We start from the raw sequence: 15,777 nt of genomic DNA, 5'->3' as shown, positions 1-15,777 counted from the left end.
ATTTTGGAGTATTAGACCTCACCACATACTCAGAATGAAACTGTTAGCCATTCCATTTGTCTGTTCAGAAAATATTTATGAAATGCCCACTATGTTCCAGTTGTGTTCTCAAAAGGTAAGTATGAAAGATGCCTCTCTGTCTAAAGCACAACCACCCTCCACCTTGCCTCCAACGTGGTCTCCTCTCCCATTCTCCTGTCTCCTGCTCTGAGAGCGAGGAGCCCCTATGCTGTGCTCCCCACTGTCCTGGCATCTCTTTACCCATAAGAGCAGATGGGACTGCTACTAGTCACTGTACACTGCCACCTGTCATCACCCAACAACTCCTTCCGCAAGTCTTCAGCACAATGTCAGCATACCTTACTTTCCTGCCCCACTAGTGGCCTCAGCACCACATCTTGAACCACTTCTCAGCCTTCCCCTTGCTGACGGCATTTAGCGTCACATGCAGGCCACTGCCTGGGTCCTGAAGCCCTTTGCCACCACCCTGCCCCTCCTCAGCTTGCCCTCCAGAAAGTGGAGTGGGTTGTCCTCCTCCCCACATTCCTCCTTGCTGATCTGGTTCTCTCACCTAGAACGTCAACTCCCGATTCTGCCTCTGGAGTGTGAATGCTGCAGTGATGCTCCATCAGACATTCCCCTCAAGTTTGAGTATCATCTGCTCTTCCACATTGTTACGTCCCCAGCTGGACTGAACCTAGAGCTGCCACGAGCCAACCCTGGCCCTGCCTCCCTTACTGTACGTGCTCTCTGTGTTGCCGAGTCCTCCCCGCAGACTTCCCTGTCAGGCTGAGTGGTCTACGCAGCTTCTCTCTGGTCTTCCTGTCTCCAAAGTGGTCCCTTTCGATCCACCCTGTATTTAGGAAGATTGGGCATCCCTCTAAATATTTTATTCCCCTGTTCAAAAATGGCTCCTCGTTGCCTAATAAAACCCAAATGGCCAGACTCTCCTTCCAATGTCCTCCTTAGTCTGTCCCTAGTGTTATGGCTTTTTCTTTTTCTGCATCCACATAAACCCTAAGCTTCCACCATTCCCCATCAAGCCTCCTGCTTTTGGCCTTTCTTTACTGCAACCTCCATCCTTGGCCCAACTCCAGGCCTAGGTGTCCAGTCTCCTTGTATCACACCCCACACCTCAGGGCCCAGCCCCAGGACCACACTGTACTGGGTGTCTTCCCTGACCTGCTGCTGCCTTCCTAGGACCTTGGTCTGTTTTCATTCCTGGCATTTTCCCCATCCGCCTGAGCCAACAGCTTCTGTGACATGTTGTCTACCAGACAGCTTCTCAAGGCCCTACAGGCAAGGTGACTTGTTTTGTGCACAGTGCCTTGCACATTATAAGCTGATGGCAGGTGGATTATTGTTTTTAAAATGTGTACATGTGTGTAATGTCAGTAAATGACCACCCTAGAAAGGATGCAGGCAAAGCTATTTCCAAGGTTTTGGGGGTTTTTTTGGCCACAAAGACCAACAATGGATTCTGAACTACAGCTCCATGGTAAGTGACAGGCTCAAAGACGCTCATGGCTCTTAAAGCCACCTTTGAGGCTCAGGAGACTGGCCACTGGGCTGAGCCCCGCTGCCTGGAAGGCTGATTTTCCACGCAGCATTCTGACTTGGACACCTGCTTTTCTTTCCACAAAGATAGAGCAATAAGCCAGAGCTGACACAGTGCCCTGGCTTTCAGCCATAACAGGTCCACAGCTGCCTCCTTTGAGGGAGGTCTGTGACCAAAGGCCTTCGGCTCTACTCCAGCCAGGCATGGACATTCTGGGGTCATTCCTTCCTCAGGCAGTGCTGCAAAGGCCGACATCTGGAGCACTGGAGAGCAAGACTCCCTGAGCTGTGTGCACCTAAGGAAGGACAGTTGAAGGGGCATCGTGAAGGCAGAAGGCCCTGCTGGTCAGGGTGGAAGGAGCATGTACTGAGGACAGGCTTGGGAAGGTAAGTCACTCGCCAAGGACCACAGGGTTCGTCAGAGATGGGGCAGAGATCTGAGGTCAGGTCTCTCTAACGCTAAAGTCGGATCACACCATCCTAAAAGGGGCCATACCTTGGCAGCCACCATCATTCCTTGAAAATAATTTAGTTGGACTGCTTTCTCTTCTCAGAATGCAGCCCTGGCTGGGTATTTATGCTTACTGGCCTCTGATTTAGTGGGTGACGGTGAGGGAAGCAGCTGGTAGAACTGATGCCTCCTTCCATTGACTTAAGAATGCTGTTCTTCAGAGATTATCATTCTCATGAATTTGTACTTCCTCTTTTGCCAATTTTCCAGCCTCCTATGGGAAGCTCCACTCCATCGTCTCCTCTACAACCTCTCCCTTCTTCTAGGAATTTCAGTGTTTCACCAGATGAAATACCCATGAAAGCTGTGTATAAGTTGAGGTGGTTGGCAGCAATTGCTCTTTCTCACCTAAAGCAGTATTTCCCAAGCTTGCCTGAGCAGCAAATCACTGCGGCACTCCCAGGCCCCAGCACAGACATTCAGAATCACGACCCCCAGGGGAGGGAATCTGGGAGTCTGTATCTTTAACCAGTGTCCCTGGAGAGTCTGAGTACTGGGCAAGATTTGGGTGCGCCAATGTACATGTATCCACTGATGAGAGGGCTGTATCTGGGGTAGTGGCACTGGAAATTAGGGTTGAGAATTCTGACTAGAGAGGCCCTCGGGCAAGAATCACATTTCTTCAGCTTAGCCTGGGCTTAGAGGGGAGAAGGAGTCAGGGTATGCCATTTTCCAGGATATGGATAACTTCTTTCCAAAAGTTTAAGTTACAGCAGGATTGTGGATAGGTGGATGATGCTGTCTTCAGGTTGAAATCCTGTTCTCCTGAATTCCCACAGGCCCAGCTCCTGGCCCAGGGCTGCTGAGGAGGTTCTGGCCTCATGCTTCTCCAGAAAGACTCCGGTATCAGGCTCCTCTACCGAGGCCCCGAGAAGCTTAAGGGTGCCTTCTTGACCACACACAGTCCAAAAGATTCTTGGCTTCTGAGAGGAGCACTTAGGAGACTGTAATATGAGTCATGGCAAATGGTAAAATCCATACTTGGTAATATACTAAAACCTGATGGGAATGGTCCATGTCTTTTATAAGGAATTGGATACTCTCATGACTAATAACTGCCATTGTGAAGCTGACTTAGAACAAGGCATCTTGACTCAAAACACATATTCTGCATTTTCTAAATGCCTGCCCTGCTCTGAGGAGCAGGCTTTTGCAGAGGCCTCAGGCTCCTGGGAAGGCCCAGGTTTCTATCCCCTGTGCCCAGCTGGGACCAGGCTGACGTCTTTGGAGTTCCTGAGGTCTCTGAGGATTCTGGTTGGGGAGACAGTTCTGCAGTCCCGACGATCCTTCGGGGGGCTATCTAGTAATTTGGTCCCTCACTCGGCCCATATTTAGAGAGCACCTGACTGTGCCAGGCCCTGTGTTCAGCCCTAGGGCCACAGGTAGTGGGGCCATTCTTCCGAGACTTACTCATTCTTCTCTTTTTTTTTTTGGTTTAAATCACATCTACTTTTATTTCCCAATTACAGAAGGAACACATATCCATTGTAGAAAAATCAGAAAATCCAGAAAAGCATATAATAGATATTCCAAATGTAAGTGTCAATCAAGATAAAATGTTATCATTCATGCCCTGTGCCCTGCCCTGTTGATAACCAGTTGTGGTACCTAAGGCTCCGTACTTCCTTCCCATCTTCTCTTAGAGAGATCTGGCCATTTTCAGAACAAAGGTGTTTTCTTCTAAGTGTGTAACTAGTGAAAACACATGGCACCAACATACATCACAAAAGGAAACAAGACTGTCATTTACTTTTGGGGAGACAGTTCTTACCTGTCTGTTCTGAACTTTTCAGTGTCAGCTCATATGTTAAATCTAAAAAGCAAATAATATATATTAATTTTGCATGGTTATGGCATATTTCAACATCTTCATCAGCTCTGAAAATGCAGAAACTATTCTTCAATTAGCCAACTCGTCCTGCTCTAAAAGGTCAGGCTTTGGGCAGCATTCGAGGCATGTGTGAAAACAGCAGATAATATCAGTGGCTACAAACCAGAGTTAAGGGGGACCCCTCCTTTGTCTTCAGAGCCCCCTTACCCATTCCCCAAAACACATTCCAACAATCCACAGTTAGCGAGCAGCTTCCCTAGATATTATGCATGCTGCATTTTAGTCATCAGTTCCAAAATGCATTGCAAAGTCTATCCATTTATTTTGATCTTTGAAAACCTCAGGATGCCAAGAAAATGCTTTAGAGCTTTAATGCTTGGTGGATTTCAACTATGCAGTGAACATGAGGTAAGGTATGTGAATGGACCAGCAATGCTAAGGGTCTAAACATCATATTGGAAGCAGAGAAGAATTAGAAAAGAATAAAATCCCACTCTTCACGCTTCACCTGGAGAAACTGGGACAGCTTCTGATCCAGCCACTGTCTGAAGCTGTCCTTATACCAGACTGCTTTGCTCTACAAGCCGTCGGCAAGCCCCGGGACCCCGGGAAGTCTGTCCAGGCGTGGCCCCCGCGGGCTGCCAGGGCCCCACGGTACCTGTGCAGTGCTGCTGCAGGCGCCTGATCTCAGCGTGCAGCCCCTTGAGTGTGCTGGCGTGTTCCCGCTGAAGGAACAACAGGTTCTTCTGTGCACTTTGCAACTGGTTCTCCAGATTTGTGGCTGCCATGCTGACATCCAGATGACCTGTGGGAAACACAGACCCTGGTCACCATCCCTGACAATGAGGGTCACGGTCAGTAGGCTGGGTATGGACGGGGCCCGCCGCCTGCCCTCCTTGGCTCTGTGGGCTCCACCTCTGGGTGCAGAGCCGTACGGCCTCCAGACTAAAGCAGGAAGGAAAACAGATGGGGGCTGGAGGGCAGAGGCCTGCCAGCATGGGGGCTGCGTTCACAACTGCTACAGTGAGGCCCAGAGCCCAGGCCACGCAGGCTCCCTTACTGACTGCTCACCACAGGCAGGGGCCCAGTGCACCCAGCTCCCACCCTTCTTGGGGCCAGTTCGTGAGTCCCCAGCACCTGGAGCCAGGCCCGGCACACTAATGCGTTATGAGCACTACAAATTCACTTCACCTTACTGGTGAGAAAATGAGTTCAGAGAGGTTAATTCATGAACCTGGGGCCACACAGTAAGTGTGAACCATGGAATAAAATCCAGAACTCCCTGATTCTAAATTCTAGGCTTATCATATGCCACCAAACTTCAACATACAGGACCAAAATTACTCTTGAAAGGTCATCCTGGCTGCTTCCTCACAGGAAAGCCTAGTGCCTGGGAAAGGGGTGAACATTCCCTCTAAATGGTATCTGGAGCTGGGCAAAGCAAGAAGTAGGAGGAAGAGAGATGTTGAACTCCAGAGGGAAGCCCCAGGACTTTCAGAGAGCTGACAGGAGCCCCAAATCCTTCTTGTGAACTTCCCAAGAACGTATCTTGCAGGGCCATGTGGCAGTTTCAGGAGACTGGAGTCTCTCCCCTAAATACCTGCTCCTCCCCTCCCCCGTGGCTACAGTTATCGGAGGCTCGCTAAGGGCCCCACATTCTCTGCCTTTACAGGAACCCTGGAAATGTGGTGAAGTCAACCGGTCTTTCCGGAAAAGCTACTAGAGAAATTCAAGATGCCTTGCACTGGAAAAGGCAAAAGACAAAATAGGAATTATTTGCTTATAAAAACAGAATTTCAGAGTCTATGTCCCCTTAATTTTCCATGCCAAAGAACCCTCCCTAAAGGAAATACCACCTCTCAAAAGGTTTCTAGAATGCAGTACATTGCAGGATTACGCAACAAGCTGATTCTGGAGATGGCAACACGCCCATGTTGTCTCCACTGCAGACGGCACCAGTCGTTTGTTATTATGTCCAAGACCAGCAACAAGTTTACACACTCATTACACTGGAAAAGCTTTGTGTGAGCTCCTCAGGTGAAGGGGCCCCAGGCTTTACTCCCAAAGACAGTTCAAAATGCAGAGAAGGAAATAAGGTCAGATGAAGCTGATGATGGGAGTGGACCATGACAATGACACCCCCGACAAAGGCACAGGATAGAGAAAACAAAAAGGGACATTTCAGTGAGGGGGAAAATGGCAAGAGAAAGCAGTGACTACAGGAAACAAAGCACAGCTCTTGGTCGGGAGTGATCACTGGTATACGTTATTATAGGTAGCAATATGGCAAAGTGTATCAGAGGCCTTACAATTTGGCATCCCTCTGATAGCAATTTCATTTCTAGGACTCTACCAAAAGGAAATAGTTACCTTTGTGTGAAAAGATACATTGGTAAGGTGGCCATTACAGTGCAGTTTACAGTTGGAAAGGGCAAAACAAACTAAAACTTAAACAGAGAACTGTTTAAATTATGGTTGTCATTTCTGTGAAACAGATCCCCCCCCCACCACTGCACCCCAATAGTGAGTTACGAGTTGAGGACTGGCTGCTGATTCCCACAGAAATAGCAGCATCGGGAATTGTAGGAAGAAACACATTAGGTCGAATCATCACTATTTTATTCCCAAACCTGAAACAAACAAACAAAAACAATGTACTTTTAAAATTAAACAGGGGAAACGGACTTTGGCCCAGTGGTTAGGGCGTCCGTCTACCATATGGGAGGTCCACGGTTCAAACCCCGGGCCTCCTTGACCCGTGTGGAGCTGGCCATGCGCAGTGCTGATGCGCGCAAGGAGTGCCGTGCCACGCAAGGGTGTCCCCCGCGTGGGGGAGCCCCACATGCAAGGAGTGCACCTGTGAGGAAAGCCACCCAGCGTGAAAAGAAAGAGCAGCCTGCCCAGGAATGGCGCCGCCCACACTTCCCGTGCCACTGACGACAACAGAAGCGGACAAAGAAACAAGACGCAGCAAATAGACACAGAGAACAGACAACTGGGGGAGGGAGGGAAATTAAATAAATAAATAAATCTTAAAAAAAAAATAATAATAAAATAAAATAAAATTAAACAGCTCCCTAATGGGTTAATGAAACCCTAAGTGGCGGCGGCGGCAGCAGGTTGCCCTGGCAGTTCCAGGAGTTTTAACCCAGGCTTTCTACTCTACCTAAAATCCAGGTGGCAGATGATGCCAGAGTTGACTTTCCATTAAACTTTCCATCTGCTTTACTCAGCAGAGCTGTGAGTAGCCTTCTGGCAGGAGCTGTAAAGATGCTTTTGTTCCTGAAATCACCTTTGTGCTGTAACGGCAAGCTTTCCTTGCACGGGCCGCCTGGACCAGATGCGAACTCCTGCATGGAGGGCTTGAGAGCAGCAGCTCGAGGCCCGTGATCTGGTCAACACCCACACAGCCAAGACCTCTGTAGAAACGAGGCTGCTTCGCCAGGAACGCAGGCTTCAGACAGTCAGGAGCGCAACACTTCCTGGGTGCCCAGTCCCTGCTTGCCAAAACAAAGGAGCCCCACGAAGGCTGTCACGGAGATCCTTCCCCCAGGACTGGTCAGGGGGCCCAAATGGACAATAGCAATGAGGTCACAGACGTGGCTGGGGGACTGGCAGGCTAGTTCAAGTTTATAATTTGGAAATGAGTAGAAGGGAAAAGGCCAGGTCTTTCCTTGCTGGTCCTGCCTCTTTGTACCAACTTGTAACAGATGCTGGATTTGTGCCCCTGTAAGAAATGGCTTAACTTCAGCCCAGTTTCTTAGGCCAAATTTCAGAAACTCAGCAAACATTTCCAGAGGTCTGTTGTTGAAGAGAGCTTACACATGGGCTACATTCAGCAACTTTTTTTGTTAAGCTAAAAAGAGCACAATTATGGAACTTCTGAAGAGTAGTTGCTCACAATATTTAGCTTAAAAATACCGTGCCTTTAAAATGACGGTGCTCTGTAAGCAAGTGGGTGGTATACTTACCTTCGCAGGCATCCTGTCCCTGCATTTCATTTGCAAATTCCACAGTTCCTGAGATCCAAATATGGTCTGGTGGGTGTGTGGTCATGGGAGGCTGCTGCTGACCTCGCCAGAGGAGCCAAGTGTGCAAAGGTGAGCGCAGCCGGGGAAGTGTGAAGAGCTGCGCTAGATGGGGAAGGAGCTGCCTTCTGCCCCGGCTCTGTCTCTCACAAAGCAGAACCCTTGGAAGGGGGACAGACAGCATCCAACGAAGGCAAGACCCCAGACTGTGTCCTGATCTTGTACAGAGATATTCCTCAGCAACTCTGAATAGTTCACTGTGGGTCAATTTCATCGTCTCACCTGAAACATTAATTCCCAGGACCTAAAATGGGTTTTGGGCGTGAGGACTGGAGATGAGATGCCTTGCCATTACTTTAAAAGGATAGACAACCTGAGAATCTGTGGTTAATGGAAAAAGCAGAGCCCATATTTTTATAACCTTGACATTGAAGAGAAAGAACAATTTGAACTTGACCCAGAACTTCGTAGGTATAGAATGATGAATGACCAGAGCTAGGAATCTAGAGGGACCCCTCTCAGGAAGTGCTCTCACCACCCACCCAGCCGCGCCACTGGGAGCCATGCTCGGCTTTAGCATCTCGCCCTGCTCGCATTTCCCATCCCTTGCCATGTCCTGTTGATCCTACTTCAAAAATATTTCTCAAACCCATTCACTTGTCTCCATCTCCACAGCCTCAGCCAGCCTCAGCCCTTGTCGGGGTCACTACCAATAAACCTCTTTCTGTCCTCTCCCTGTCTCCTCTAGTTCCATTCTTCACATTGCAGCCAGAGTGATCTTTTACAGTGAGACTGCTTAAAAGCCTTCAGCGCCCCCAGCTCCGAGCGCCACGCCAGCCGCCTCGGCCCTGCGCACGCCTGGCGCTGCCTTTCCTCCAGCCCTCGGCGCTCCCGGCGGCTTCCCTTCAGGGTCGCTGGGCCACGCCTTCCCACCTCAGTCCCGCTTCTCCTGCCCCTCGGCCTCATTCCCTTCCTCCCGGCAGCCCTCCACACTCCCGGACCAGGGGAGTCACGGCTCTGTCTACAATCTGAGTTAACTGTCTCCGGGACGGTATGCAGGTGTGAGCGCCCCCTCACACCCACAACCACAGGCTTGTCCCACAGCCTCCGGAGCCTTCAGCACCGCGCCTGGGGCACAGGAGGCTTGTCTGGGATACAGGTGTGGCACCAGTGTGCTGCCAGAGGCACACAGACCTTCGTGGCCAAAAATGCTCTGTTTCGGTGCACTCCCTACTTAGATGTTTAACTTACAGGCATGTCTTGCTCAGAAAAGACCTGAGATACTAAAATACACTAAAATTTCTAGACAATTCCATACATCGCTGATAGCGCAAAATGACGTATGCCTAGACTTGCAAAGAAATGTTTCTTCTACAGTCTACTTCAGGTGACAGGGAAGAGAGGCTAGAGACTCTGGGGGAAAATGTAACCCCAGTTCCCACCCCACCCCAATAATAGTGTGATATTAGGTTTAATTTATGACAAATTTCAATGTGATTTAAACACATTCTAACTGCCCCAGTGAATCAGTTAGTTTAAATTGTTATAAATCTTAATTTTATTAATCCACCATGGTAACTACAGAAATAAAATGTGTCCTTCAAACTGTGCATTTTCATGGGCAGATGGTCTCCCTGAGGAGACACACTGGATGCACATTCAGGAAGGGTGTGATCACAGGTTGTGTGAAGCTGGCAGGTGAGCTATAATGACACACGTTTGAGGCTCTGACAGTTGGAAAAGACAAACCTTTTTCAACCCTTGATTGGTGGTGTCCCCATCTTCCATTCTCTGTCTTGACTTAAAAGGCTCTAACAAGTAGATGCCTCAGTGCAGGGGCATTCTTTAGTGGTTAGGGTAATACATGAACAAGATATGTCATTTCGGTCATAGCGAACAAATCACATTTCCAATGACAACCAAATTACTAAATTATTTTCTCATCTGAAAAAGATAACATTATTACTGACTTCCCAAGGAAGGTGATGTTTTCCCCTTTTTATCCTTAGCTATTGATGACATGTAATCAGTATAATGATTTATCCCTTCCAATAAGCTGACATGACTCAAGAGCTACGGAAGCACAGCATTTAGGCCAAGGAGACACAGCTCAGAGAGAAAGAAATGGAATTGTTCCAGAGAGGCTTAATTCAGTATCTCTAAGATGCTTTTGGAGCAGAGACATGAAATGGAATTTCTGACCCATCCCTAATAGGGTCAGAATGGTGGCTGAAGGTAGATTGCATGGCGTCCACTGTGGATGAATAATTCATCCTGTTTGAGTAAAGTCATTCGCCCCATCTCACTTGGGTGTCAAACAGTAATGGAGGGCAACATTCTCAGCACATGTCTTGCAAAACATTGCACTTTCTGTGTCAAAAGGGCACACACTGCAAATTGTGGGCTCTTTGTATTATAGCTTTGTTGTCTTGAGGCAATCCAATTTTGTTTCTTAGCATTGCTGGAGCCATCAGCAATTTTATAGTTACTCGCTAAACCAAAGGCAGCTCTGCCTGGACGCGGGTCCTATTCTCCCTCTGAGATGCTGCATTTAGCTGCAGATAATGGGGTTCCCGGTGACCCATCATTTCCAGGGCCTGGTCAGCAGCCAGAGGACAGCCCTCACGCTGGTGAATGTACACAGTTCTGCCAGTTTTTCTCCCCAACGAACTCCAGCAGCAGTGATGGTAATGTGCTATGAAGGAAAAGACCTGGTAAGCAGGCCTGGGGATATGTTACCTTGATTATGAATTGGAGGTGAAGCCGCATCTACATTTTTGTGAGGTAAAAGTTTTAATTTTCTGGTAATTTACTGCTCACCCTACATGTTCAGAAAACTAATGTGTGAAAAAAGGTTTGCATTTTGTAGGAAAAGGTCAATTCTGACAACTGGCCAAGACAGCTTCCCAGAGTCAGAAGGAATACCAACAACATTTCCTGGTGAAGACATGCCTCTAACGAAGGTTCTGAGTGACTTAGGGTCCACAACCTCCCCGAGGCTGCTCTGTGAGGGCCCGAGGACAAATGCTCTGTCACTGAGCTCGAACATTACTCTCATGCTAGTTCAAAAGTGGAATTCTTGAAGCACATTAATGTATAAATGATGACATCCTAATTTTATTTATGGACCATCTTTGTAGGAACACAAAGTGCTTTCCCATCTATCAGGTCATTTGTCCCCGCAGTGCTCCACTGTGGGGGATGAAATCACGCTCCCCAGGGTGGGCATGTTCTTGGTCTTGGTCCTGTTCTGGTGGGCTTGAACCCACTGTAAATAAGGTCCTTTCAAGACGTTACTCCGCCTAAGGTGTGACCCCACTGAATCAGGTGGGTTGTAGTCCAGATTCCTGGAGTCCTTTGTAAACAGAATGAAAGTCAGATGGAAGGAGAAGAAGCCATGGGAGGCAGCGAGAAGTTGGAAGTCAACAGAACCCAGAAGAGAGATGAGGGGATGCCACCATGTACACAGCCATGGGATGGGAAAGTCAGGGAACCCCGAAGATTGCCTGCCAGCTAGAAGATGCCTACCTTGGGACGAAGCAAGTCTTCCAGCCTCTGACACCACAAGCCAATAAATTCCTGATGTTAAGTCAACCCATTGTATGGGGCATTTGTTTTAGCAGCCAGGAAACTAAAACACCCTCTGAGGAAAAATAGGAAAATATCCTAGCAACTGGAGAAAACATAAATCATAAATCAAGAAATGCTGCATCTTATTGAGCCTTGCCCTCTCTCAGCCCTGAGGCTCAATGAGTGAGAAGCTGGAGGGCTGAGGTAGATTTCATTTCATGCAGGAATTCAAATGCTTTCCAAAATGTATATGTCAAATCTCTAATACTCTGAAAGTCTAAAGGAAAAACAGATAGTACAAAGTACTGGCCTCTTATCCAGAAGGGCTCTGAGGCCAGAAATGTGACAGGCTTTGGGGTGCTACTCAGACAGAGGCAGGGTCCATCACACCTCCACATCTGAGATCATGAAGTTGTACAATCCAAAAGGCGCTGCTGATCATCAAACATGGCAGAAAGGTTCACAAGACAATCTTCCTTGTAACACCAGCGAAGTTTTCCAGGAAGTTATAAAGTGGGGTGAAAGCGGGGAATTCTGGGCAAGATTAGAATATGAAGACAGATCAGGTATCCCATCTGGCTCAGATGTGTCCTCATCCCCAGATCCCAGCACGTACCTAGTCCAAAGGTCTTCTTCTCCAAGGCCAGAGCTAGCGGAAGCACTCTGTGGACTGAGTTGGGGCTAAAATCTTTCCTAGGCAAAAAGCAGCACCTCAGTTCAACCACCAGCTGCTAGAATCAACTCTGCAGGTAAGTAGGGAGGAACCAAAGCCAGACTTATCTTCTCCCTTTATAAAAATAGAACCCTTTTCCCTTCAATGTCTCTCCCATGCACACACACCTGCCTTGCATACATTTTCATCTTCAAGCACAATTCTGATGATGTCACACCCCTGCAGTGGCATACATTTCCAGAGTTCCTGCCTTGTCTGCCTGCCCCTCCCCAGCCTCACCCCACATGGGGTCCCCTCTGGTCTCTATGCTCCATCTACACTGGCATCTTCTCCTCCCACCTGCCATGTCCCTCCCACAGGTTGTTGCACGCCTTATTCCCTCTGTCTGCAATGCTCTTGGCAAACCACCCCTCTCTCCTTGCCCAGTTAATTTCTATTCTCCCTTCACATCTGAATGCATGCATTACGTATGTACGTCAGATAATTTTCTACTGCTTCATAATGGTACCTAGTGGAGCTCTAAACAAGAATTACGCTGCATTAATCAAAAAGCACTGCAGCAACATGGACTTGAACATGACCTCATCCCATAATTTCCTGACATGCCAGAAGCAATATTTTCAAGTCTCCCTGTACCATGATTCTTAGACTAGAAGAAATGGAATATCTTTGGTAGGAAAGGGTTTCAATATTTAAAAATGGAAATTTCTCTGTTCCCAGGCAATCAAAAGCAGACCTATCTTTCAGTTCAACACAAAGCCTATGAAAATAAGGGTAATAATTTTAGAATCTAAAAAAAAAAAAAAAAAAAATAGCACACCAGTACTCACATGGTAGCTGTGAATTAGTTATAGCAAAGCTATTTTAGATTCTGGTCATGAATAAGCTATAACCCATTCACATGTGGTTCTCTCATGCCATGACCAATCCAATCTTGGAGTCTTGCTGCCCTCGCTATGTGCTTTTTGAAAGGCCTTAAGACCCGACAGGGGCTGCCTGGCTCCCAACAGACCTCAGCATCTCAGCATTTTGTGCACAAGGACCTCTGTGGGCTTTTTCATGGGAACTTTCTGTACTGCTCTGGTGCCCTATAGCTTAAGCACTGCCATCAAGAAAACCAATGTTGGCCAGCAAACAAAGGCAGCAATTGTAGTGATTAAATGTAAGAGGATAAAATGATTCCTAGCAGGGAGGTGGTTTTCTAAATAAATGATTCATGGACTCAGTAAATGTTGAGAATATAAGAAATCTTCAAAATCAGCTATTCCAACAACCCCTTTGTTTCAATATTAAGAAACTGAGACCCAAAGAAGATTTGCTTAACCTCATACAATTAATGGGATAAGAGAGAGCAGACCAATTCTTAGGGTGTAAAACTATGTTTGGGGTTAATGTCATACCTTGTTTTGTCACCTAAATCACCAGGATGGCTAACTCATAGGGCTGTTGTATTAAACGCAATCACTTATAGTGTCTGGTATACAGTAGGTGCTCAATAAATGTTAGTCATATTATTTTTATATACATAGTAGTCAATAGTTATATAAATATACCTCCAAGTTCCTTACTTAGGCCTACTAGGGGATTTCCTGAGCAGCATCTAAGTATAGAAATGAGCTAGCAAAGAAATTCCAGTTGCTTCTAGACAGAGAAGCATGAACACAACAAGAAGCATCGTTTTGGTGGCAGGTAGCCTCCATTTTCACTGTAGAGGAGCCATTCAGGGAAACTAATAAAGTCAGGCAGAGCAAAGATAAGACAACCTACTTCTACTTTGAAACAATCTATTACTGTATAAGAGGGTTTAAGAAAAAAGAAAAGGGACCAAGGCTAATTATAATTATGCCAACAATTCTCAATCTAAAATGCCTGCTTTCAGGAAAGGACCCTTATCATCTTAGGAAATGAATACTAACATCACTCAGAATTCAAAATAATCCTGGATAAATAAACTTTTAAGTTGTAGGACCCTACTAGTTCTACTTGTAAATGTATTTAAGATATTCAACTAGTAAGATATTTGAAAATCCCAAAGAGTTAGAGGACCAAAAAAAAGGAAATCATTTCAAGGAAAGATAAGCATTCAACAATTACTCCAGAAATAGTTTAGTAAAAATAAGAAACACCATTATAAAATGGAAGCAAAGAAATGTTGAAAACAAAAGGTGGAATTAAATGTTAGCCATATTATTTTATATACATAGTCATCAATAGTGACATGAACCTTATTTATTCATTATTCCTATAGAAGTCATTTAAAAATAAAAACAGGTGTGGTTAAGAGTTTAGCACCTAACAGTCAGAATCTCAGGCTCCAATTTCAAGTTGCAGCCTTTTTTAGCCTTCCCCTTTCTCTTCTGGAACACGGGGGTTATAATAGTACTTGCCTAATACAGTGATGGGGAAGATAAAGTGAGACATTGGACGTAAAACACCTAGCTGTGTATCTGGCTTATTGTGATAAAGTGGTAACTGAACTACATTTGGACTCATTCAAAAGTGTAAAGTGGTTGGAGATGTTCTGTGGGGTCCTGTTCTCTGGCGATGCAGTGGACATTTTTTTAATAGGTACATCTCTAAAAGCTTAAAGGGGAAGGTTCCAGTAGAAACCAGAAAAACATCTTATTTTTTGCAAGATCATCACCACACAAAGTAATCTAAATGTTTGTCAATAAAGAGTTAGCACGTTAACACGGCACACTTAGAGTATGCAATAGCTAAAAGTAATGGACACTATATTTATTGACATGGAAATATGTCTATGATATGTTAAGTACATTAAAAGTCATATGTATAATATCATCACATTTTTATATATAAAAGTAGAGAAATTCAGAAGAATTTACACCAAAATGTGAAAAAGCATTTATCTCTGGATGGTGGATTATAGGTGGTTTTAACTTTTAAAAAATTCTATTTTAGTACTATCTAAACCTTTTAAACATATATTACCTTACAGTCATAAAAAATTATAAAGATAGTTCCTTTAAAAAATATAATCATTAAATACCCACTAGCCCACTAGGGTATCATATAATTTTAACAATATTGTTTCAGGGTAATCGTGATTGCTAGAATTGTGATTAGTTTAACAGTGAAAAAAAAAATTAACAGGAAGGCAATTTTTACAAAAGTAGCAATTCAGTGTTCCCAAGATATTCAGAAAATGATCATGATGAGCAATGGAGTGCAGCCCCCCCACACCCACGCATTATTGTATTCCTGTAATTCTCTGACATCATCTATCATAAAATTCAAGGCCCATCAACAATTCTTTAGACTCAGGCAGCCATTTCCTTCTGAAAGAATGTGCACCCTAACATTAAAGTTATAATAGATGTGATTGGAGAGATTAGCAATTAGACATGGAAATATGATCTCTGGGCTGCTGGGGAAGTCTGCAGTCACTGGAAGGATTGATTAGTGGGATTTCTCTGCAGTCTGATTATCTCATACTCTAAGAGTTTCTATTTGGCTTCTATTTATAAACCATGCCAAATTATCTGTCTACTGGCGGGGGCTTGGCCCCTCAGTGTGGAAATGTCTCACTAAGAAAGCAGCCAAATGCATGAGCTCCCATGGTCTGTAAGCATATGGTACTTTCTGC

At 45.9% G+C, this 15,777-nt stretch overlaps 1 protein-coding gene across 2 annotated transcripts in view; it reads right to left on the bottom strand.

The window, feature by feature from the left end:
• Positions 1–15,777, bottom strand: part of CCDC92 (coiled-coil domain containing 92) — a 34,864-nt gene that overhangs the window by 1,579 nt on the left and 17,508 nt on the right. For both annotated transcript variants that reach the window (XM_058281256.2, XM_058281257.2), the window contains exons 2-3: positions 4,558–4,704; positions 3,840–3,881 (exon numbers count right to left, since the gene is read on the bottom strand). In XM_058281256.2, the coding sequence (XP_058137239.1) occupies positions 3,840–3,881; positions 4,558–4,704 (189 nt within the window). The remainder of the gene's footprint in view (positions 1–3,839; positions 3,882–4,557; positions 4,705–15,777) is intronic.

Source organism: Dasypus novemcinctus, chromosome 19 (assembly GCF_030445035.2).
Source record: "Dasypus novemcinctus isolate mDasNov1 chromosome 19, mDasNov1.1.hap2, whole genome shotgun sequence".
NCBI classification, from domain to species: Eukaryota; Metazoa; Chordata; class Mammalia; order Cingulata; family Dasypodidae; genus Dasypus; species Dasypus novemcinctus.
The sequence above is the reverse complement of the archived record's forward strand: the minus strand, read 5'-3'. Positions and strand labels throughout refer to the sequence as shown.